Source organism: Zosterops lateralis (assembly GCF_965231275.1).
Source record: "Zosterops lateralis genome assembly, chromosome: 11".
NCBI lineage: Eukaryota > Metazoa > Chordata > Aves > Passeriformes > Zosteropidae > Zosterops > Zosterops lateralis.
Window position 1 is genome coordinate 10,824,576 of NC_139771.1, and position 21,714 is coordinate 10,846,289.

The 21,714-nt window shown below is 42.1% G+C and overlaps 1 protein-coding gene across 3 annotated transcripts in view; it reads left to right on the forward strand.

The window, feature by feature from the left end:
* MGLL (monoglyceride lipase) overlaps nucleotides 1-21,714 on the forward strand; it is a 61,487-nt gene that overhangs the window by 14,249 nt on the left and 25,524 nt on the right. For all 3 annotated transcript variants that reach the window (XM_083869151.1, XM_083869150.1, XM_083869152.1), the window contains exon 3: nucleotides 6,208-6,314. In XM_083869151.1, coding sequence (XP_083725277.1) covers nucleotides 6,208-6,314 — 107 coding nt within the window. The remainder of the gene's footprint in view (nucleotides 1-6,207; nucleotides 6,315-21,714) is intronic.

Genomic DNA, 21,714 nt, shown 5'->3' on the forward strand with positions numbered 1-21,714 from the left:
TCTAGCTGGATCCTGTTGAACCTTTTGTTATGAAATATATTTGTACTAACTGTCTCTGCTCTGCTGATTTATGATGTCTGCACTTTCTGAGGTGGTTGGAAAACTTAGCCATGTTACTTCTTCTGAACAACTCTTGGCAGTTCTGAAATGTCCTCGTAATTTTTGTGAGGAGTTGTGATTTTGAGATGTGTAATGAGACCAGGCTTGCAGACAGTTGCAAGAGGGTTGCTTGCAGGAGCAGGCACAGATTTTAAGATTGAGCCCTAAATCTCTATGGTGTAAGACAGCAAGATGGTGCTTAAATTAAGAGCAGCCCCTTTGGTGGGGCTCGCATGGGAATTTCCAAGCTTAAGGAAATGAGGAAATGAGGAAAACAAGCAGGAAGCAGAGCTTGCTGAAGAGGCTTATTTTTAAATTGCCTATTTAAGTTCTAGGCAGGATTAAAGCTACTGATTCTACTAGTCTAGATCAAACCACATCAGACACAAATGTACAGAAGCCTCCACCCCCACAAGCAGAAATTGTGTATTGTGAGTATAATGCAGGTTCCTTTGACATGTTCTTTCATGCATAAAGGTTTTTCAAAGTTAAACCCCAGAGATAAACTCCTCCAGATTCAGAGGTCTGTGAAGTATCCATGTTAATGCTGTATGGTCTGTGATTTTGAAAGATAGAGACTCAGCTCTAGGCTATTGACATTCAGCTCCAGGCTATTGACATTCTGATTTGTTTTTTCCCTGAATTGGGAAAAGTAGTGGTAGAGCTGATAGAAACAGGTGGCTCCCCTGAGCCTGGGCCAATATGGCAAAGCTGAGGGGCAGTAGGGCAGAGGCTAAGAATGCAAAAACCTGAGTAAGAGAGCAAGAAAAGCTCTTGGGTGTCATGCCTCCTTGAAACATGGATTGGAATTGGGAGAAAATCACTCCCTCTTGCACCTTCAGAGGACATAACTCAGATGTTTCCTAGAGGCAGAAGGATGGCATGAAGGGACACACCTGGCTCCATAAATATTTCTGTCTAACTGGAGTCACTAGGCTGAACTCATGGCTAACTGTGTAGGTCACAAACATACATAACATAAGCGAAATTGCTGTAGCTTTTTGTAGCCCCTACACATGGCCCAAGTCTTTTCAGGGTTGTCTTGGGGCGCAAATCACCTCCAGAAAAAAGAACCCAAAAACTTGACTCAAAAAGCAGATGCAGAGACAACCCCCTTCCAAACCGCAGGCCTTACACCCAAAGCAAGAGGCTGAAGAACCTCCAGAGAAAAGGAAAAGAAAGGAAAAGACCACCAATAGTGAACAAAAAATTTATTTTTCATTATGTGTTCTTGTAAATTATTAGCTGGATTTTTTTTTTTTTTTTTTTTTTTTTAAATTTTTTTTTTTTTTTTTTTTTCTGGGGAATCTTCAAGCAAATACCAGTGGTAGAAAATTAGATTGACACTTAAACCTCAACAAATCTTATTATATGATAGACAGCTAATCCTCGTAGTGAGGCCCATTCACTCAGCTAACACAAGAACGAACACCTTTCAGTGACTTTCCATTATAATATACTTTGGAAGCAAAATACACACGTAAGATTTTAACACACTAAAAGATCTGTGAGCAGCTATCCAGCTGCTTGTCCATAAACGTCACCAGTTTTTGGTAAAGTTAATTGTTCAGCTACAAAGGAACTGATAAATCAGCTCAAACAACACAACAAAATGTAGTACTTAAGCCAGTCATTTTTCTGGCAGCTTAGCTGGCGCAGAGCTTTCCTGTCAGTTAGTTTTTAAAAATTACTTTAGGAATTTAGTGTCTGGAATTCAAAACTATGCAAGTCAGATGTTCTTTGTTAAAGCTGATCTGGTTCTGGTAACAACATCCATAAGACCAAATGAAAAGCACAGTTGTCTAACATAGAATAACATGGTATTAGCTTAAGTTGTGAGGACTTGATTCAGGAAATCACTTCTGGGTGTGATTAAATCAGTCCTTATTCCGGACAGCATTTATAAATAATTTTTTAACTTTCATCCTGTACTTTGAGAGTCCTGTTGACTTTCATGTGTTGAAGAAAGTTTCCTGGGGTTAAGGCAAGTGCTTAAATGTTATTCTGAAGAGGGATGCTTTTGAATGGGGTGGAAAAGATTGCATTTTTCATATATGCAGTCATAGGAAGCTTGTCTTCCGTTCTTTGGTTCAGTCCTAATGTTTTGGGTTATTTTCTGGCAACAAAAGGACATACACAGGGTCCCAGAGAAGTGGCTCTGAACACAGATGAACGCAGAGAGCACAAGATGTTAAAGTCACACTATCCTGCTTGCAACCCTCTTTGTCTAGTTCAGTTTCAACGTGAATTTTGTTGAAAGCAAAGCAAGAACATGGATCTTAGGCCCACCAGGACCTAAACCCTGAGTGTTGGACACAGCTAAAGCTTGGATCAGCTGGTGAGGTCTCCAAGAGGCAGGACAGAAAAACAAGGTGTTCCTGTAGATTTGTGGACACCGATTGCTTTGCAGCTGGGCCTCCACAATGCCCACCCTCCCTAATAAAGGACAGGGTGTTTGCAGGTGCTTTGAGGCATTGCTGTGTTTTACAAAGCTTAACAGGCTGCAGCTGCAGTACAGGAGGACTGCTACCAGTCAGGGGTCACCACCACAAGTGGAGATGTGGGAGCAGGGACAGGTCATGGGGTGCCCATCACCTCATTATGGAAAAGAACTAAATACAGCCAGTAGTTGATTTGAACAGTAAAGGCAAACATTATTCTGCCTTCTTTTTGTAATAAGCAACTGCATCTGTTTGCCAAGCTGTGTAGTACCAGGAGGCAGAAACCTGCAGTGAGAAGGGGGCAGCAGGAGGAGGAGGAGGTGATAAAGGCTATGGGAAGGGCAGGGATCAGCAAAAACCATCTGTTGCTTTTGCAAACAGCAGTCAATAAAGTGGTTTCCTTTAATAGCCCGTAATTGTTGCAGAGTTAGGTGAGACAGAGCGTGGGCTCTTACTCATGCCCAGCTCACACCTTGGCTTTGTGTGCAGACACACCCGCTGAGCGCGGGGGAGTCCTGCTGCTGTGAGAGGAGCTGATTTCCTGAGCAGGTGCCAAAACTATTTCGAGATGTTCAGCAGTCACAGTTCTACCAGCCAAAACCAGCTGAAGCATCCAAAGATACATGAGCTTTCCCTGCCTCTGGTCAGAGACATTAGAATTAGCAGGGATTCAGGCACAAGTCACTTTCCAGAGAGCCTTGCAGGCTGTGAACAATGTTTTCTACCAGGTATGTGCCAACCTCCAAGGATTTCAGCAGCACAACTGCAAAAGCTGGAGGTGATGAAATTTCTCCCCATTACCAGTTTGATACATGGCTATGACACAAACCCTTTTTGAACAAAATTCTCATTGAGACTGCACAGAAAGGCACTGCAGTCCTGCAAAGTCTCAGACACTGCAAGATCTATATTAATTTTAAATCACTCTGTTGAAAGCAACCTCTGATATTCTGTTATTCCAGCCATCATGGTAAGGAAGGAGAAGACTGTGAGTTAAGAGCAGGGATATCTGTAAAAATGTTTGCATACAGGAAAGAACTGCTGTCAGTCAATCTACTTGTTTGTTGTATTTTCCTAGCAACTTGCTAGTGAAAATATGTTAAATCATGTATTTGTTACACTACCTTCAGGTATTATTTGCCAAATCTAAACTTATTTTGTAATGGAAAATTGGAGATTAAGTGAAAGAGTCAAATCCTTCAATCCTTTTCAGATTATATTCATACTAATTTCAATTTTTGGAGGGGGTGTTCAATATACAGTCCTTGTGTTTAGACCTGAAAGCTGGAGCTAAAGAGCTGTGTAGATGTGACCTAGTTTTTTAGCCAGTAAAGCCACTCTCACTTGTTATTAAACAACAGGACAGGCTGATTTTGTTTCAGTGTAACAAATTGGAAATTTTATGCTTTGTTTATGATTATTGATAGGACAAAACTTTCAAGAGTATCTAAATCTTTTCAACAGTTACTGTCATTAGAGTAAGGCACAAACTATGCCAACAGTATTTTGCAGTATTTATTCAGTGTTTTGCAAGCAAATAATAACCCAGATCTTTTCCCTGTGCTGTGCCAAGGCTCAGTTATGTGACACCAGGCAATTGTGTTCCAGGTAGCAGGAGAGGTCACAGGAACACCTTGTCACTCTGAAGCTTTGGATTTTTATCTTTTCTCACTTGGTTTCACATAAAATCAGAGCTCAGCATCTAGAAGGATGCTGACAGGCAAAGTCATAGTACTGCATCCCTGTGAATAAAAGCAGAACAGGGGCTTTGCTGTCACAGGGATGAAGAACCAAGAATTTCCTAGAAGAGATCTCTGCCAGCTTCCGTTTAGGTTTCATTCACTTAGTGCCATTTAGTACATAAATTCAAATAGTATTTCTCTGAGAAATGAAGGGCTATATTCAGTCTGCCAAGTTGCACCTTAATCTCTGTGCCAAGTCAGCAGAAACAAATATAGGTCCCCTAAAGAGCTTAAGTAAGACATTGAGCAAGGAAGCTGTCAAGCTTGAAGGTAGTAGGAGATGTAGGGCAGAGAGACTTAGCCTGGCTGAGTCTGTTGGATATCAAGGCGATGGGCCCACAGGAAGAAAGTTAATATTCTCCACTGAATAAGCAATGTCTCAATTTCTTCAGCATTTGGAGGTATAATAATAGATCATGCACTACTAAAATCAGTCTGTCTGCTAGGTGCATTGATAACTTGACAAATAAATTGTCCCTCATGGACAATGACAAAGGAAGGAGTGACTGCTCCACACAGGTAATTTTGCAACTTTTAGTGACACTAAAGAGGATTTGTAAGGCACAGCAAGTTAAATATGGTACATGACCTAACCTCACCCTTGCTAATTGGTGTTAGACAGATACCAGAGCATCCTTGCCTTGTTTCTCTGGTGTTTGCAGTAGACTCTGTACAATCCTTCTGGTCTGGATGGATGCTCTTTCAAATTGTCCAGCTGAGCAAATACTTTGGAGTGGGTGCTAATTAAAGAGTAGGACAGGAGTTTCTACATCATCCAACATATTTTTTTAAATTTAAATATATTAAGATCTATGCAGTTTGTTGCTGTGAATACACTATCTAAAAAGGTATTCAAAACCTCAATCAAGATAAAGTTGAGGAATTCCCTAGCTGTTAACTGCCGTCATTGGTTTTTGTTGTCAGTTCTTGCAATATTTCACTGTTCATGTACCGAAAATGTCAAACTTGTAGCCTTCAAATGGTTTTGTGGTTGCTGATGTTGCAATGACAAATGATCCTTTTAAACAAACAAGTTATGTTTATGTTGCTAAAGCTGGATTTTAAATAGTCACCTGTCAGATCCAGCAGAACTTCTGTAATCTCATTGCTACTTCTGCTATAGTTCTAGCCCAAATCTATATATACACCTTTTATCTAGCAGAAACACTGGGGAGGTTCAAGTTCAGCCAATTTCATTTGATGACATTCTAGTAAAAGTAAGGTATTATTCATAAAACAGTAATATTCAAAGATAAGTATGTGCAAAAATAAGTGTCTATTAGACTACTTTTTTATTATCTCTGCACAGTGGCTATGTAAGAGTCACTTTAATCATAGAAGTGATGCAACTGTTTTGGGGCAGAAACTGGAGTGGTAAAATTGCCATGACTGAGTCAAAAGATAAAATTCCAAACTCTAAGCAAAGGGCTGGAGATCAATTCTTTGGCTGAAATTCCACCTTTAAGTGTTCTGGAGCATCAGTCAATGTTTCAAGTTATAAAGTTAAGGCCAGTGTTGGTATTTGAATCACAGAGAGATACTAGTCCAAAAAAAACCAGATGGCATCACTTATGCTGGAGGAGCCATGTAGAGCCTCGAGCCCCCATGGAGTTTTCCAGCTCAGGGACTGATGCTGATGCCCATCTGCACCTTGAACCTGGAGCAGACCATGGTGGCTCTGTCCCATGAGCAGTTGCCTTCCCTGTAATCCATCCTACAACAACCCAGTGAAGGCCAGGTCAATGGCAGGTCAGGGTGACAGTGGTTTCCCCTGTATTCAACCTCTGCAGATTCTACATTTGCCTGGTGTTTGCTGATGTCTGAAATGCTTTTGCTGAATGGAATGCGCTGGTTTCCCTTGCAGCTCTGAAGCCTCAGCTGGTTGGTTGCCACGTTAATGATTTGTACATTGATGCTCCATTTAGGGCCCTGGTGTTTATCGCCCATGGCGCCGGGGAGCACTGCGGCCGCTATGACGACTTGGCCCAGAAGCTGACAGGACTCAACTTACTGGTGTTTGCCCATGACCATGGTGAGTAGCCTAAAACTGTACTTGATTAACAGCAGCTCAGGCCTTTGCTGAAATAAATGCCATTACAGCTACTCAGCAGTGAGAGAAGAGCCAATAAAATATTTACAACTAGACATAAATGAGGAAGGGATAATCTGTTGCTTTGTCAAGATCTGCACTCTGTTTGCTTTGAGTTTTCCTCAGCCTTGCCCTTGACATTACTGCTGGTGCTATTTTGACCTCACTCTAAGGGATAATTTCTCTTTCACCTGTTTCTTGGGGGTTCACCACCAGTGACAGTACCACCAGTGGTATTGTCCACTGTAGAAGTGGCACTACGAACCATTTCTGCTGGATTCACAGTCAATGTCCTAAGTGATCCCAGACAGGAGGTTGAAATGTCAGCAGAGCTTTCATATACTGATACAATGAGTCAGCTGCACCCTTGGAACGTGGAAAGACAGCAAGGCATCACAGACACTTTGAGCACATCTCCATAGTCCAGCAGAGAGACTGGAGCTGGCTGTGCATGCCTCAGCTCTGAGGAGAAACCTGCCTGAGTGAGTGCAAGGCTGTGACAACACAGTAACACCCCTTTGGCCCTCAGCCAGCAGGGTGGGGCAGTGCTGGGCCAGCTACACTTAACTGTCCTTCTCTTTTCTGACTTGAAGATCTCTCTGCTCTGTGCCCCTTGCTGTGATGGAGATGTGCTGCGTGTCACCAGGTCCCCTGCAGGGCATGGATTGGGACACATTTGAACCATCTGTACTGGTTCTTTGGTAGCCTCCTGTCACAGGTCACACTTGCAACTTCATAACTTCCTTGTTCTCGGAGATCTTTGCTTTGATTTTATCATTGCAGGCTACTGCTCTCTGTGACAGCCACTCTGGCAGTATCAGTATGAGCAAAATGAATCCATGGGATTGATGGCAGCAAACAAAATGCAAAGCCAAATTCTGAGCTGATAGGTTGAAATGGGATGAATCTTGGTGTAAATTTGATGTCCTTGGGGCAGATTATCCATGAACATCGGGAAGTATACTGCGATTTACTTGGCAGAAGCCAAGACTCAAAACTGCCCCTAGATCTCCTCAAAGACAGGACTGTTTGAGTTTGAAGATCCTGAAAGTACACACGTCATTGCACCATTTACCTGTGAGAGCAAAGGCAAAACCTTACTTAATCAGGGTACCAAGGCTTTCCCTTGCTCTTGCTCTTGTGACTCGCTTTTGGTCACAGCACTGCACTTGATGTGTAGAAATGACTCCTATATTTTCTCTGAAAAAGAGAATATCTAATCCTCAAGATAGCTTGCAATAAAAAGAAATAAAATCCTTAAAAAAAAAAAACACACACACACAAAAAAAAAAAAAAAAAAAAAAAAAAAAACAACAAAAAAACCCACCACACAAAAAAAAAACCAAACCCAAACAAACAAACAAAACCAATTGAGCAAAACCAGTTGATCACATGCCATGCTTGAGGCTGGCTTTGCAGAGAGGGTTGACCTGTGCAGAAGTATCCTTACCACCTAAGTCTCTTTCTCTGTGTACAGGCAGTGTTTCTGAGTGTTGATTGATTCACTTTGATACACTTCCTTCTGGGTTGGAGGTGGGCTACCAGGAGCCTGCAATAATCCCAATAGGAAGTGTCTCCACCCCCCTCTGTTAGTCTGTATGTTCATGGAAAGGGGGGTGGAACAGGCCACATGCTGCTTGCCCTGCAGCTGCTGTTAGCAGACCACACCCAGTCCATACAAAAAGTTACTCCGGGACACACAAACAACTTGTTCAGTCTCCATGAGCCTGTGAGGGATTGCAGTTGCTCTCTGTGCATGCTTAACACCATGCCTTAGCTCCTCATTCCCCTAAAGCTTGATAAAGATTTGAAGAAGTAGAGTTAAAATGGCAGTAATTAAAGCAACGAATCTAGAAGAAATGATAAAGCATTGTATTTATCTCATGGAATTGAAACAGAGAATGCCTCCTCTGTTGATGGAAAAGGGTCTTTGAGGTGTATGTTCCTGTCAGGCATGTTTTGTGCTGTGTGACTATTTGCTCTCTTTTTCCTTGGATGTATTTTCACTAGAGAAACATAAATATTTCTTGGTGTTTTGTTGGGTTTTTTTAATACACTAGTATTGCTGAATCAGACAGTGCAATTAGTACAAATCTGGTTTCTCAGGTCATTTAACAACTTTGTTTCCGCTGTCAGACCTACAGTTTTTTTGTAAATTCCATTTTCCTGATCAGCAAAGGGTAGAGGGTGAAAAGGAACCTGAAAGCAGAACAATGGAAACACCATTGTGTTACACAAAGAGCTGGTGCAACTGAGCCTTGATTGACTGTAAGTTAGAAAGATAATTAACATCTTTATGCTCTGTGTAATAATCTTTGCATGTAATAATCTTTGCACCTAAAGAGGCAACCACCAAGGATAAACTCTGATGAAATACAAATTACAGCCTGAGCTAAATCCCAGTGAGAGCTGAAGGACATAAATACCTCCATTGCTAAAACTGCTCTGGTCAGACTGGGAGGTTTAAAGTTTATCTGCACTATTTTGTCTATTCCAAATCTCCAGCAGTATGTTCCCTTTGTGTCCCTTCTTTTGGATATTTTTTGGTAATATCAATTATTCAATTGTGTTAGCACTGTAATAGCTGTTCCTTACTTCATACCATGGCTCTCAGTCGTATGAGCTCAGTATAGACTTCCTGACCAGGATATTTGTTCTGGTTATGGTATTCTCATAGATAAAATTCCCAATACAGGTGCATTATCCATGAGATCATTAATGCAGTTCCACAGCGTGGCAAGTGTGATTTCCCAAATGACTTGGGAAGTTACCAGGGTTGTCGTATGCGTGACTTGACTGATTTATGTCATGTCTATCCTTCAGTCAAAAGAAGGAAAAATAATTTCCATTTTTATTACTGACCCTGTAGGAGCTCACACATGGGCTCTAAATCTTGCCAAAGGCTCTTGCATCAGTGTTTCTTCTTATGCAAGGCTTCACCAAAAAAGGTGCTTCACAGAGTAACAAACACTGTGCACTCCAATTTGTGCCTTAGTATGGCCCCATGTAAGGTATCTCTGGCTCGCTTCTCTCACTGTGTCAAGATTTGAACATTTACTCTTTGGGATATTTCATTGTAATCACAAGACTGCTGGACCTCATAGATATGTATTAGAAATTTTCCATGGTAGTGGTAGAAATTGAATTCCAGAAGACCTCTTAACCTCTACCTTACATCTAATATTATTAAATGGCTTTGGTTTATATCAACCCTGTGAAAGTGGAAAATGGAATTTCTACATTGTACAGGGTTTTTTTTCCCTGTGGTCTCTTATAAGGTGTTTTTAACAGGCAGGTTACTGTTTCCCATGACTTCTGCAGAAGGCAGAATTAAGGCTGCTGGGATGACCTTGCTATTTCTGCAAGTTTAGGTATTTTGAAACAACATCTCACCTTTTCAACTTCATTTCTGTATTACTGTTATTTTATTATGGTAAGATTCTGATGACAGAAGAAAGAGACAAGCACATTAGGTTATTGGCAATCAAGCTAGGAAAGCTCTCTTAGAAAGAATATCTGTGGAGGGTTCATCAAAGTGGAGTGATATTGAACTTCTTCAGTCAACTGCAGATTGAATTTCCTTTAGTTTTAACACAGTCATTTTAGGGATCTGTAAAGCTGAGAGCCAAGGAAAACAAGAATAAAGGCTGGAGAATGTGGTTTTGTTTTCTCATACCAAGCATTTTTAGTTGGTAAAGCACACGATGTTCCAGCCATCCTTGTCTCTCTTCCTGTAACATCTCATTTGCTGAGATCTAATGCACTATGGTTGCATTACGTGGCCAGAGCCCAGAAAAACCACAATTTCACATTCAAAAGTATGTCAACTAATAGCAGTCAGAAACACATTTCCAAGATACAAGGACCACAAAAATGTGCTTATGTTTTTCTTACACTTTTTAATCATAATCGAAATTATCACTCTTTTTCACTTGGCCTTGCTCATGCAGCTTAAGGGTATTGTGTCTGTCTTACATGAAGATGAGGAGGATGAAATACTCAGCCCTAACGTGGTGGCCATTCCTAGCCATCAGATTCACTTACATCCTGCTTTCTCCAGGAGGAATAAACCCTCTACCTGTCCTGGTACATGAAGACCTTTGACCCTTTTCACCCTTTTTGAAGCTGTTGAATTTCCCAGTCTCAAGTTATGTTTAATGTCAGATCAAAGCAGAGGGAAAGGTTGCAGCTCTAACAGCTTATTCACATTCCTTAGATGTTTCTAACTGAAGTTCAGCTTGCTTTGGCAGCCCTGCTGCTGCTGCTTTGTGTGTGGTGAGCATTTCTGATAGGTTAGCAGATCCCTCTCAGACACCCACTGATGCTTCTTCTCTCCATTAATTTTGTCACTGCTCTCTCACTGCTTTTTTTCATGTTTAATGAAGGATTTATTTGTAAAGTGTAGAAAATAGCTGGAGCAGAGATTTTTTAAATGCATCAAATATTAGCTGCTTTTGTTTAGGTTTTTTTTTGGTTTTTTTTCCAAATGATTGCTGTGTTGTTCTTGCAACTGTTAAAAGACCATTTTGTTGATGAGAACAGAAGGCTTTTATTTATTCATAGCACTGGGAAGGATTGGTCTACACAGAAAGATTAAAAAGAACTAAACATGGTCAAACTGGGAGGGGGAAATGACCAAGAAGGATGTCAGAATTAATAAGAATGAGAGTTAGGGTAGCACGGCTAGTGTGAAGTAACAGCTCATGTACATTAGCATGCATGAATGTTCTGGACAGCAGGCTGATTGGGCAGGCTTCAGGGCAGTCTCCAGGAATGGAGTCAGGAAGGCCTTGAAAAATGTTATTTGGAGCTGATTTGTCCATGGAGCAGCACCACGGCTCCTTCATACTGGGTGTGGGCCTATTAACCCACAGCAGTTTGCTCTCTCTGCTTTCTCTGGATGAACCCATTGCATTGGAGCAGAGAAGTTTTGAAATGCTTTTCTGCAGAGCTGTGGGAAAGAATGGCACTCACTGCTTCTTTTGACAGAAAGCTTACAATGGATCATGGGTGTTTTCACTTTTTTCCAGCTGAGAGCTATAGGTTCCTCTTAGCAGGGGACCCCAGAGGAGATGGCTCTTTGCCCTGGCTGGTAGGTCACTACCAGTGCTGTTTTATCCCTGTTTTGACTCCCTACTCAGTACAATCCCAAACCTTTCCCTGCCTTTCCTTCTCCAGATGATGAACAGAAGTAGCAGTCAGGCTTATCTACCTTCCAGGCGGTGGTGAGGAATGCTCCCTGTGTGCTGCACACAGGAGCTGAAACCACAGCATGGAATTTCAAGGTGAGAGTTCACATACTCTGCAGTACACCATGGAATTCCTTAGGCAGTGAGACAACTGTGAGAACCTGAAGAAAAGTTATCCCATAAAACAAATAGCTAATAAGTAAACTGAGTTCTGCCTTCCTTCTCTGACTCTGTTTTGGCAATGGGGATTCTCATGGAAAGGGATGAGCTGGGAGACCACCCTGCAGCCACCAGTGAGCTCCAGGCAAAGTGAAACCAGTTGTTTCAGACCTCCAGCTCTTCTGGATCCATGGATCTTGTAACTCTGGATCTCAGAGTAGCAGTGACAGCTTGCTGAGAAAACCAGGTCGTTCAGTTTTACGTTCTTTGAAATTATAGGCAAAATTACTGCTACAAGGTGCAACTTTTCCCATGCACAGAACAAGCTCTTGAACACAATCTTTCAACTGGACAGTCTGTTTCCCAATGCTTTCTCCCAGGTTGCTGCATGAGCCTAGGTTCTTTTGGTGGTTGTGAGATGGAACCTCCCAGACCAATCACAGCTCATGCAGGAAAACCTCCTCTGAGTACTCCTCCTGTAACAAAATGATGCTGAAATGTGTCCATAATTGTATCATAACACAGTGTAGCCCCCAAGGGGAGTATCCTGTGGCACAACAGGCAATTGTAAGCACTTTGAGATGGGCTTTATTAAATGGAGGTTTCCACATTATTCTTGTTATTTTTGAGGAGTTCAATACAGACTTCTGCAGCTCAGTCTTGCCCTGGTGAAGTGATCTCTGCAGTGACTCTGCTGCTTTAGCCCTCACCCTTCATTCACAGTGGGATCTCATGGTCCCAAATCTCTGCATGCACCACATGGCAACTTTCAGGGCAGTTAGGGTTGCTTCCATTTGAGAGGAGCAGCTACACAACAGAAAGAAAACTCAGGGTGAGTTGTGAAAGCACATGGTGTGGTATCTCTTGCTCTAGAGGAGGCCACAAGCCAGGACTTGGAAAGGGAAATGCAGCCTTTGTTTTGTTTGTCGTGTGAAGACAGATGGAACAACACTGTCAGGCCAGGAAGCAGCTAGACCACAGCAAACTAAAAATAAAGAAACAGTAAGGCTCCACACAGTTGGTGTGTCTGATGGAGCACACATACACAGCAGCAGTGTAGCATTTTAATTTAAATGTTTGGGTTAGGAAAGGTGGAGGAGATACTCAGGAGTGTTTCCTCTCTACTCCACTCAGGGAGATGAGACTTGATTTGTTTCATGGACTTCCCTGCTGATGTAAAAGTGAGGAAAACATAGTCTTGCACCTATCTTTTAGGCAAGGGAGTTTGGAAATTGTGAGGACTGGATACACCTTTAGCACAGTTGCATAGAAGAGCACCTGAAATCAGACACATAGTGTCATCTACTGTGAGCTATGAAAATTTGCCAACCACACCCAAGCTGCTCAAAGCAATCTGTTTGTTTATCTGACCCTGACATATTACTATTTTTTTAAGTCAGAATTAATTGTGTTACAGTCAGTGAGGTAAGACAGATTCGTAAGCTCCCTGCTATAACCCAGAGCTGGATGCAGGCACTGTTGGGATAGGGGGAAAGACAATGCAGGTGTTCTTTCATTACTGTCCCTATATGTGGACATCACTGATGATAATGTTGGGCTGCAGCAAAGATTGCAAAATAATGGTTGTGGTTTCCTCAGTTACTGTGCTCCTCCCAACTGCTCAACCATTTCCTCACCGCCTTGTATCCACCCTGGAACAAAAGGTTATTGGATAAACAACATGTCATCCAGTCAAACAGAATCTTTGGCTCAGGCCCTGGCTGAACAGAGCTCACTTGTCATCCAGCAGAGCTGTGGTGTGATCTCTGAGGGAAGCAGAGCCGGGACACATTTTGCTCCAGTCACATCCCATCCACCTTCTGACATGAGCCATTCTCTTTCCTCACTCCATCAGGTGGTGAGAAGAAGATGTGGGAGAGCCAAGTCCCCTGGCTTTGTCGCAAGCCCACTTTATGAGGGAATCCCATTTAGGGCACACTGGCATCTGAGGGCCTGGCTTTTTACTCTGAACAAAATGGGCCAGGCAACCCACCCCAGTTCTCCTAATTATTCCCTGCTTACTAATAAGCAGGGGGAGAAATGTCAGTAGGTCGTTCCGTAAGACAGGACATCTTCTCAGCAGCTGCTTGTTGAACAAAGCCTCACTGTTGGCCTTCACACAAGGAGGCGTGAGGCTGGAACAACAGCCCCAGTGAGTGTGGACACAGCAGCAGAAGGAACAGAGTGCTCCCTTTAGAGCACAATGGCTGAGCATGGGACTGTCAGCTCTGCCCACTGCCCAGACCTTGCTCCTCAACCTGCCCCTGCTAACTGTTAACTGTTGACAGACAGCATGACAGAAGAAGGATAGGTCATTCATTCAGGAAACTTAAAAGGCTTTTTCTTCCCATGAGGGTTGAGTCCTTCTGGTTTCCCTTCCACAGTTCTGCCTCTCAGATGAGAGGTACACTCCATGATAAAGAGGAGTGGACCATTGAATTCATGTGTGATGCTGACAATGTTGTGTCTAAGTGATAGCCGTTTTGAATGAGTGGTCCAAATAATTAGGAATAAAAGTTCCTCATTTTGGAAAAGGTTTTGCTTTGGTGAATTTGAAAAACTAAAGGGAATTTGAGAAGCTAAATAGACTTGAATGAACTCAGCTAATTTCATTTTATAATCTGTTGGTTTGCTCTTGTTATTTCAAGATTCTGTGCAGTTGTCATCTCTACTCAGTCTTTACCTGTGTAAATTAATCCCCAAATCAAGGGTCAAATTCTGCTTTCACAGCTACTCATATAAATCCAGGATAACCGTCTCACTATGTCAGAGAGCAGGTTCAAGCTGCAACTTGTAATTGCATTTCATATTAGTGCAGAAGGGTTGGCAACCTCATGTAATGTTTTCAACAGCTTACTTGCTTTCCCATAACCAGCTCTGCAGGCTGTAGGCGTCCGTCTGCATGCAAGATGCTTGAGGGTGGAAGGACAAGGACCAGATGGTTATTAGAGCTAAGACTGAGAGAACAGATCCTTTCATGTTGCCAGCTATGTCTGTTATTTGGGGCTACTGGACAGACATCAAACTTGCTTCAAACTTTGCTCCTTTACTGACTTTCGTGACAGGACATTAGTTCATATCATCAGGGACTTTGACCTCAAGAAGCATCAGAGGAATCTGTATTCTTTAAGGGAAATCAATGTTGCATATACTATCAGTGGACCTTTTTCATTAATGGTGTGGATGATGGGATGGAGAGCACTTTCAGCCAGTTTTCAAGGTGGAAATTGAGCATATGCTGGGAGGCTGCTGTGCACAGGGACCTGGACATGCAGAAGAAAGGGACTGGCAGGGACCTCGTGAAGTTTCAACAAAGGCACTTGGGGCATTCTGCATCTATGGTGGAGTAACCCCATTCAACATTTAAGGCTGGTGACTGAATGAATGGAAAGCAGCTTTGCAGAAAATGTTCTGCTTGTCTGGGATCCTCACAGACAAGCTGAACACAGATTAACAGTGTGACCTTGTGGTAGAGAAGGCCATCCCATACTGAGCTGTATTGAAAGATTATAGCCAGCAACCAAAGAGAAGAGATTATTCTCTTCCATTCAGCATTTTTGAGACCACATCTGAAACACTGAGTCCAATTTGCTCCCCAGTAAAATGAAAACATTGACATACTGGACCAAGTCCAGAGGAGGGCTGTCAAAACAATTAGGGTACTGGAGAACAAGATGTGCGAGGAGAGGCTGATAAAACTGTGCTTATTTAGCCTTAGAAGAGAAGGAAGCTTTAAGAAGGCTTATTTAGGCTTAGAAGAGGGGATCTTGTTGCTGTCTACAAGTCTCCAGTGGGAGCATGTGGTGACAGCAGAGCTAGACTCTTGGAGGTGCTCAGTGATGGAATAAGAGGGAAGTGACATGAGTTACAGCACAAGAAATCTAAATTATGTACAAGAAAAAATGTTTTCACCATGAGGGCAGTCAAATGTTGGAGCAGGACCTGGGGAGGTGGGAACATCTTTAGCCTTGGAGATATTTAAAACCCAGCTCAATAAGGCCCTGAAAAACCTGGTTGAACGGGAAAGACTTTGAGTAGGGGCTTGAACTAGATAATCACTGTATGTCCCAGCATCAGTTGTTTTTTATAAACTGAAGAGAATCCTAGCTGCTAGTATTTGGGATGTTGCTTCTAGAAATAAAATACAGAGGGTTTTGAAATGGGTGGGGAAAATTACCTTCTTAAAAGCAGACTTTAATAGTACCTACAGTTAAAAACAGCTTCATCTTCAAGGAGATGCTCTTTGACATTTTTGCAATATGAGAAAAAGAAAGTGTTTTTATTTCCACCTTTACAGGGACAATTTTCCCATAGCAACAGGGTTTCATTAACGTATCTAGCTTTCCTATTATTTGTCAAATATGTCTAATTTGGATGACGTTGTTTCAGAAGCTAATTACTAATGATTCCTCACCTATAAATGTATCTTCATACAGGTGTGGACTTTGTCATCCTATTGAGATACAAATGACTGTTCCAAGTTACTGAACACGATTTGAAAAGTAAAGGGAAAAAACATACTTTGTTTATATACTTCCAGTTGGATTAAAACATTATTTGGGTTCCTTCGGTATCTTTTTAGATAGATAACAGGAGTCAAAGGAGCGCAGTCCAGCTCAGATTAGTCCAGCTCAGATTAGTACCTATTTCAGCCCTAACCTGGAGAAGAGCCTTATTAAGCAGTGTGGTGTGCAAAGAAAGATATTATTTGCATGAGCAAAGGCAAAGGATGGGCAGATTTACAAAGAGAAGTAAAACATGTAACCAGTAAATAAATGGCCTGAACCTGCCATTTCGTCTTAATTTCTAATGCTCTTTGTACCTTGCCTACATTGGAAACTGAGAATAAAATCATTCTTGCTGAACTGAACAGTCACAGTATCAGGGGAAATGATTCACTAAAGCAGCAAAACTTTCCAAAACATACGGTAAGAGAATGGTTTTTCCTTATAACCTCCTTCTGAAGTCATGGGAAGGCTCACTTAAGCTGCATGCACTTGTGTGTTTGGATGAAAACTGTGGCACTCAGCCTATTTTTCACCAAAACTTGCTATTAATAGACTCGCTGGGCCTACTCCAGGCATACCTACCACGTGTGTTGGCACAATGTGAAATGCCAGGAGCTGGTGCAGGGTCTAAGCCAACTCCAGGCTCCTCCTGAGGCATCAGCCTTCTACAGCTTCCTGTTCCTTCATGACCCAAGCTCTTGAGTTCCAGAGCTCCACTTGACAAAATAAATATTTAGAAGGAGCCCCTATACTGCTTTTCATAATTTGTAGTTTCTAGTGCTTGTTGTTTATAAACTGTGGCGTGTTGTTCCAGAGCTGAAATGTCCAATTCCAGCTGGTGGATTTTCTCCCTGCTGATTTTCCTGGGAGTAGCTCAGTTTGTTACAGACCATGAGCAGACACTTCAAAGGACTCTCAGAAGTCCTAAAACTGATAGACTTTTTTTAATAACAAAAGATGTAGAAACTTTCATATAAAACAGAATGTTCTCTATCAGTGCCTCCAACCAAGTGCATATTGCAGCAACAAGCCCCAGAAGGAAAATAATCAGTGAATGATAGGAAAATCAATCCTTAGTTGGTTCACATATTCAGGTTCTTCCCTCTTCAATAAGTCCGAGTGTTGCAGAGAAACAAGTTTGGTTATGCAGTGTCTGGTGGATTTAATTTAATAGTGCTTCTTCTATTGCACTTTCATTTTGAATGTAAAAGAGGTTATTTATTTGATTATTAAGACATACTCCTGTTAGCAGCACAGGCAGGAAGACACTCCCTGCATTATCTAGGCATTTGTTCCTGCAAACAGGATCCTTCTGTCTTCTTCACAAGTGGTCAAAGATCAATTTTCAACCAAGTTTGATCGGCAGCAAACACTGTTGCTGCTGAGCAGGCTGTTCTAGGCTCTTGCTCCTCTGACTCTTTGAAGATCCTCACTTTTTGTCCCAGTGTATTCCTGCCCACATCAGGGCTGTATGCCAATGCTTTTTCTTTTCTCCATCTATTAGTTACCCACAAAATGTTAGTTCAGAGCATTTATCTTGGTTGTGTGTGGAGCTTGGCAGAGCATTTACATAAACTGTTGTCATTAACTGATGTCTTTCACTTCTGTACCACACATCCCATGGGCCTTTCCTGGTTCTGTTTCTCCTTTCCTCTTTGAGACATCCCGTGATCTATACTGAGAGATCAGATGCCTCTCTCTCCTTCAGGGATGGTGCCAGTCTCAGCTCAGCACTGCAGCCCCTCATTTATTTCAGAATAAGCCTCTAACTTAAAGCCATGATTATAATGTGATTCTTACGTAGTTTGGGGATTTATTTCTTAATTGCTTGAGCCTGAATTGCTTCTGTCCTGCTACACACAGAATATGTGCTTGCATCCTCTGAAGGCAGTAGCTAAATGCCACTAACTTCAGTAGGACTGGGATTTGACTCATAGGTTTTAAGGGTTTTTTTCCCATTTTAGTAAAAACAAGCATATCTTGGACTATTATTTTAGGGAATAAAATATCATTTTAGCGTTTAAAGTGTACAGAGAACTATAATCATAGCTGGTGCTTTGGGAAAAAGATTTCAGAATTTTAGGAAATTAACCTTGATAATTGAAAGCCTCTGGCAGTGTGATCCTGTTCACTTCTGAGGCCATTGGTAAAGTAAAGCAAAACATCTGGTTGGCTTCTGGTTCATCCTCCAACCCAAATGAGATTCTCCAGCCTCCCAGTAACACTCCTTTTGGCCTTTAGCCTTCTTTGGAATAACAAAATGAAGATTGCAAAAAGTCTAACGAAACCTAAGGCCATCTGGAGGAAGTCTTACCTGAAGATGTGTGTGGAGCTCGCTTTGAAGTCTTCTGTGCACTCTGGCAGTGAGGGAGGCAACTGCCATTGGGGGGATTTTGGTTTCATTATGTACTAAGGCATCAAATGAGAACTCATCACCCCATTTCTGTAAGTAACAGCCAGTCTTCAGATGGGAGCATGTCCTGGTCTGTGCTAGCTGTGGCCAAATTTTAGTGACCTGCACTAGAAAAGCTCAGTGCTTATATTTTTGAAGACTTCCCTTGATTTCACATCACTTTAATCTGCCCTGTGTTGTGTTATGCTACAACAGCACTGCAGTTTTAGCTGTGGGTATCTCTTGCTGATCCTGTATGATTCAGATCAGGATGTGGCTCATTCTGTATCACAGTAATAGACTATGCAAGCAGATGTTTGGAAACTGCCACTTGGCTCTGTCACATATTTGTATTGACTCTCAGGAATAACACTTCACCTCAGTATATCTCAGGTTATTCATGAAAATATCTGAATGTGATGTTGACCCAGTTCCAGAGGGCTTGCAGTTGAAAAGCCCTGAGCTCCAAGAATGCAAAGCCATTACTATAAATGGTTCTTCACAGGCTGAGAGGAAGATTCAGCCAGTGAATAGAACAGCTTATAATAAAACATCTCACCAGTATTGAAAGGGATGAGACAGAAAAATAAGAAAGGTTAAATTGCACCTGTGTAGCTTTTCCTTATATCCGAATTCTAAGCACATGCTTTCAGAACTGTGAAGGAATGGGCTGTGGATGGAAAACAAACAATCAGATGTCAGGTAATTACAAGCCGCTTGACTAGGTTGGTAGCTACACATTCTGTGGTTGAATTTGTCTTCAGGATTGCACCTGGAAACTTGACCACTTCACCAGCAATGCAGAAGAGTTACTGTGTCAGCAATTCTAAGTTATTCTAAGCCTGTGCTTTACTCCATCCTTCATCATTATTGCTCCATGAATAGGAGAAACCTGTTCTAACCACAAAGTGAGATTTCCCAGAGCATTGAAACTGATGCTACAAAGCCTGTCTTGTGGCACTTGAGGGTTAATTTCTCTGAAGATACCGTCTGCAGATTCAGTTCATGGGGAGAGCTGTTATACCCACAGCATCTCTAATGCTGGGATTTATTCAGGGCTTGGCAGTACTCTCTAATCTGAGAATTCTTGTTTAGCTACAAAAATAAAATTTAAAAAAAAAAAAGTGCTGAATTGTAGATGGTACAAAGACTAATGCTCTCAACCTAGATCTCTTAAAATTGACGTTCTCCATGCTGCATTTATTTTCTGATTCTGAATTTATCTGAGACAAAGCCTGCTGACAGATCCTGGCAGCTTTTCTAGTGCTACAGAGCGGGCAGCCTGACCCATCATGGTGCCAAGTTCATGCTCAGCTCAGCAGAGAGCTGGGGGAAGGGAGAGGAGGCAGAGGACACTTGTGAACTGAACCTGCCTCATACCACCTGCACTTTTGACTACAGTCCTGTGCCTTTTCATGAACCTTGCATTTCTCCTGCCCAGATTTTGGAGAGAGCTCTGCCTGAGCTGAAAATTCACCCTTGCTGGCTGATTGTGCAGTAGCTCTCGTAGCCCAAAACCAGCCTATGGGTTCATAACTTTCTACAGCTCAACACTTGTATCTGTGCATTGTTTACTGAAATGTAGACCTGCCAGCCAGGATTCATTGTCTACTGACACCCAGCCATGGTTTGAAACGTGTAATAGAGCACAGAAAGCATTAACCTGCCTGTTTGATCCTGGCTTTTTTTGTAAACATATATGCAGTGAGAATTTCAGAGTTGCAGCGGGGAGAGTTACAGAGAAAAGGGTATGAAGTGGTAAAAAGCAACTGAAACATAACTCTGAAACCAACCTCTACCAAGAAAGGACAACAGCTTTGCTGCAAGACGAATTTAGGAGAGCTATTTTCTGCCCTGCCACTTCCCTGTGACTTCCCCCGTGCACCATCTAAATGCCACTCAGCCATGAGCCAACTGGCAACATTTATGCTCTGGCACACTGGGCAGGATTGACCCACCCAGGAATGTGCCCTGCCAGACCTGCTTCATCCGGAGATTTTTTTCCTTAATTATGTTGCTCCCAGTCAGATCTGTTAGGGTTTGAATGAGCTACAGCTCTGTGGATGTACCCTGCTAAAAAAAAAAAAAAAAAAAAAAAAAAAAAAAAAAAAAAGAAAAAAAAACCCCACCAAATTAAAAAGGCCTGCCCTTATTTCAAATAATCCACCTGCTGCTCACCCATTGAGCTTGTGCAAAGTGGGTATAAAAAGCTATCAGCTCTGGGAGAGTGGTATTTCCTTTGAGCCTTGTCAGGAACAGGGACAAATCCCATCTATTGAGGGTGGCACTGCCATGTGGCAATACGAAAGAGTGAATCAAAAAGCAAAAATCTTTTTAATTCTGTGGGAAAGCTACCTTTGGACAGGCTGATTGGGAACTGGAAGTGCAACCCATGGAGGGAGCTGACCCTGAATGAAGAGCCTTGAGATTGCAGGTTTGTTAATGATCTTTTGGCAGATTAATTGGCAAAACACCTTACTGGTATCCTAGAACATGTGCCACTCTTTTTAGAAACATTATTATTAATTTGCCAGTTGCTTAAAAATTATATAACCAGTGCTTCTGTGCCAAGATTGCTTTGGAATAGAGAAATGCTGTATTCTGATGCCAAGAATCTCACAGACTAAACAGAACCCACTGGGAGCCCTTGCTCTAGATGGGAACTTGTGTTTATTTTAACATGCAAATAAATCAGATGAAAAATGGGTCTTCTAAATTCTTTTTGTTTTTGTTGTTATTGATGTGGGTCCCCAATGGGTCGTCTGCATGGAGGGGAACCTTTTGAAGAGAGCTTGAAAGGAAGTTGTGTCCATCTCCCAAGACATTTGTCAGGAGCATGAAGGAGATTCTTACACGATCCAGCTTTCATCTTCTTTTCTTCCTGATGCCTAAACTACTTTAGGCAGGGAAGAATTAGGTCTGTCTTTCCCAAGATTAATAGATTGGATTGTTTACTCGAGCACAGAGCTATCCAAGGCACACATCTGGATTTTGCGGTGTAAGCAGCTGGGTGGATGCTGCGGCAGCGTGTGGGGCCAGGCTCCCTGCTCAGCCACCCAGGGCGGGGTCATTCCCTTAGAGCACTCTTGGGCAGG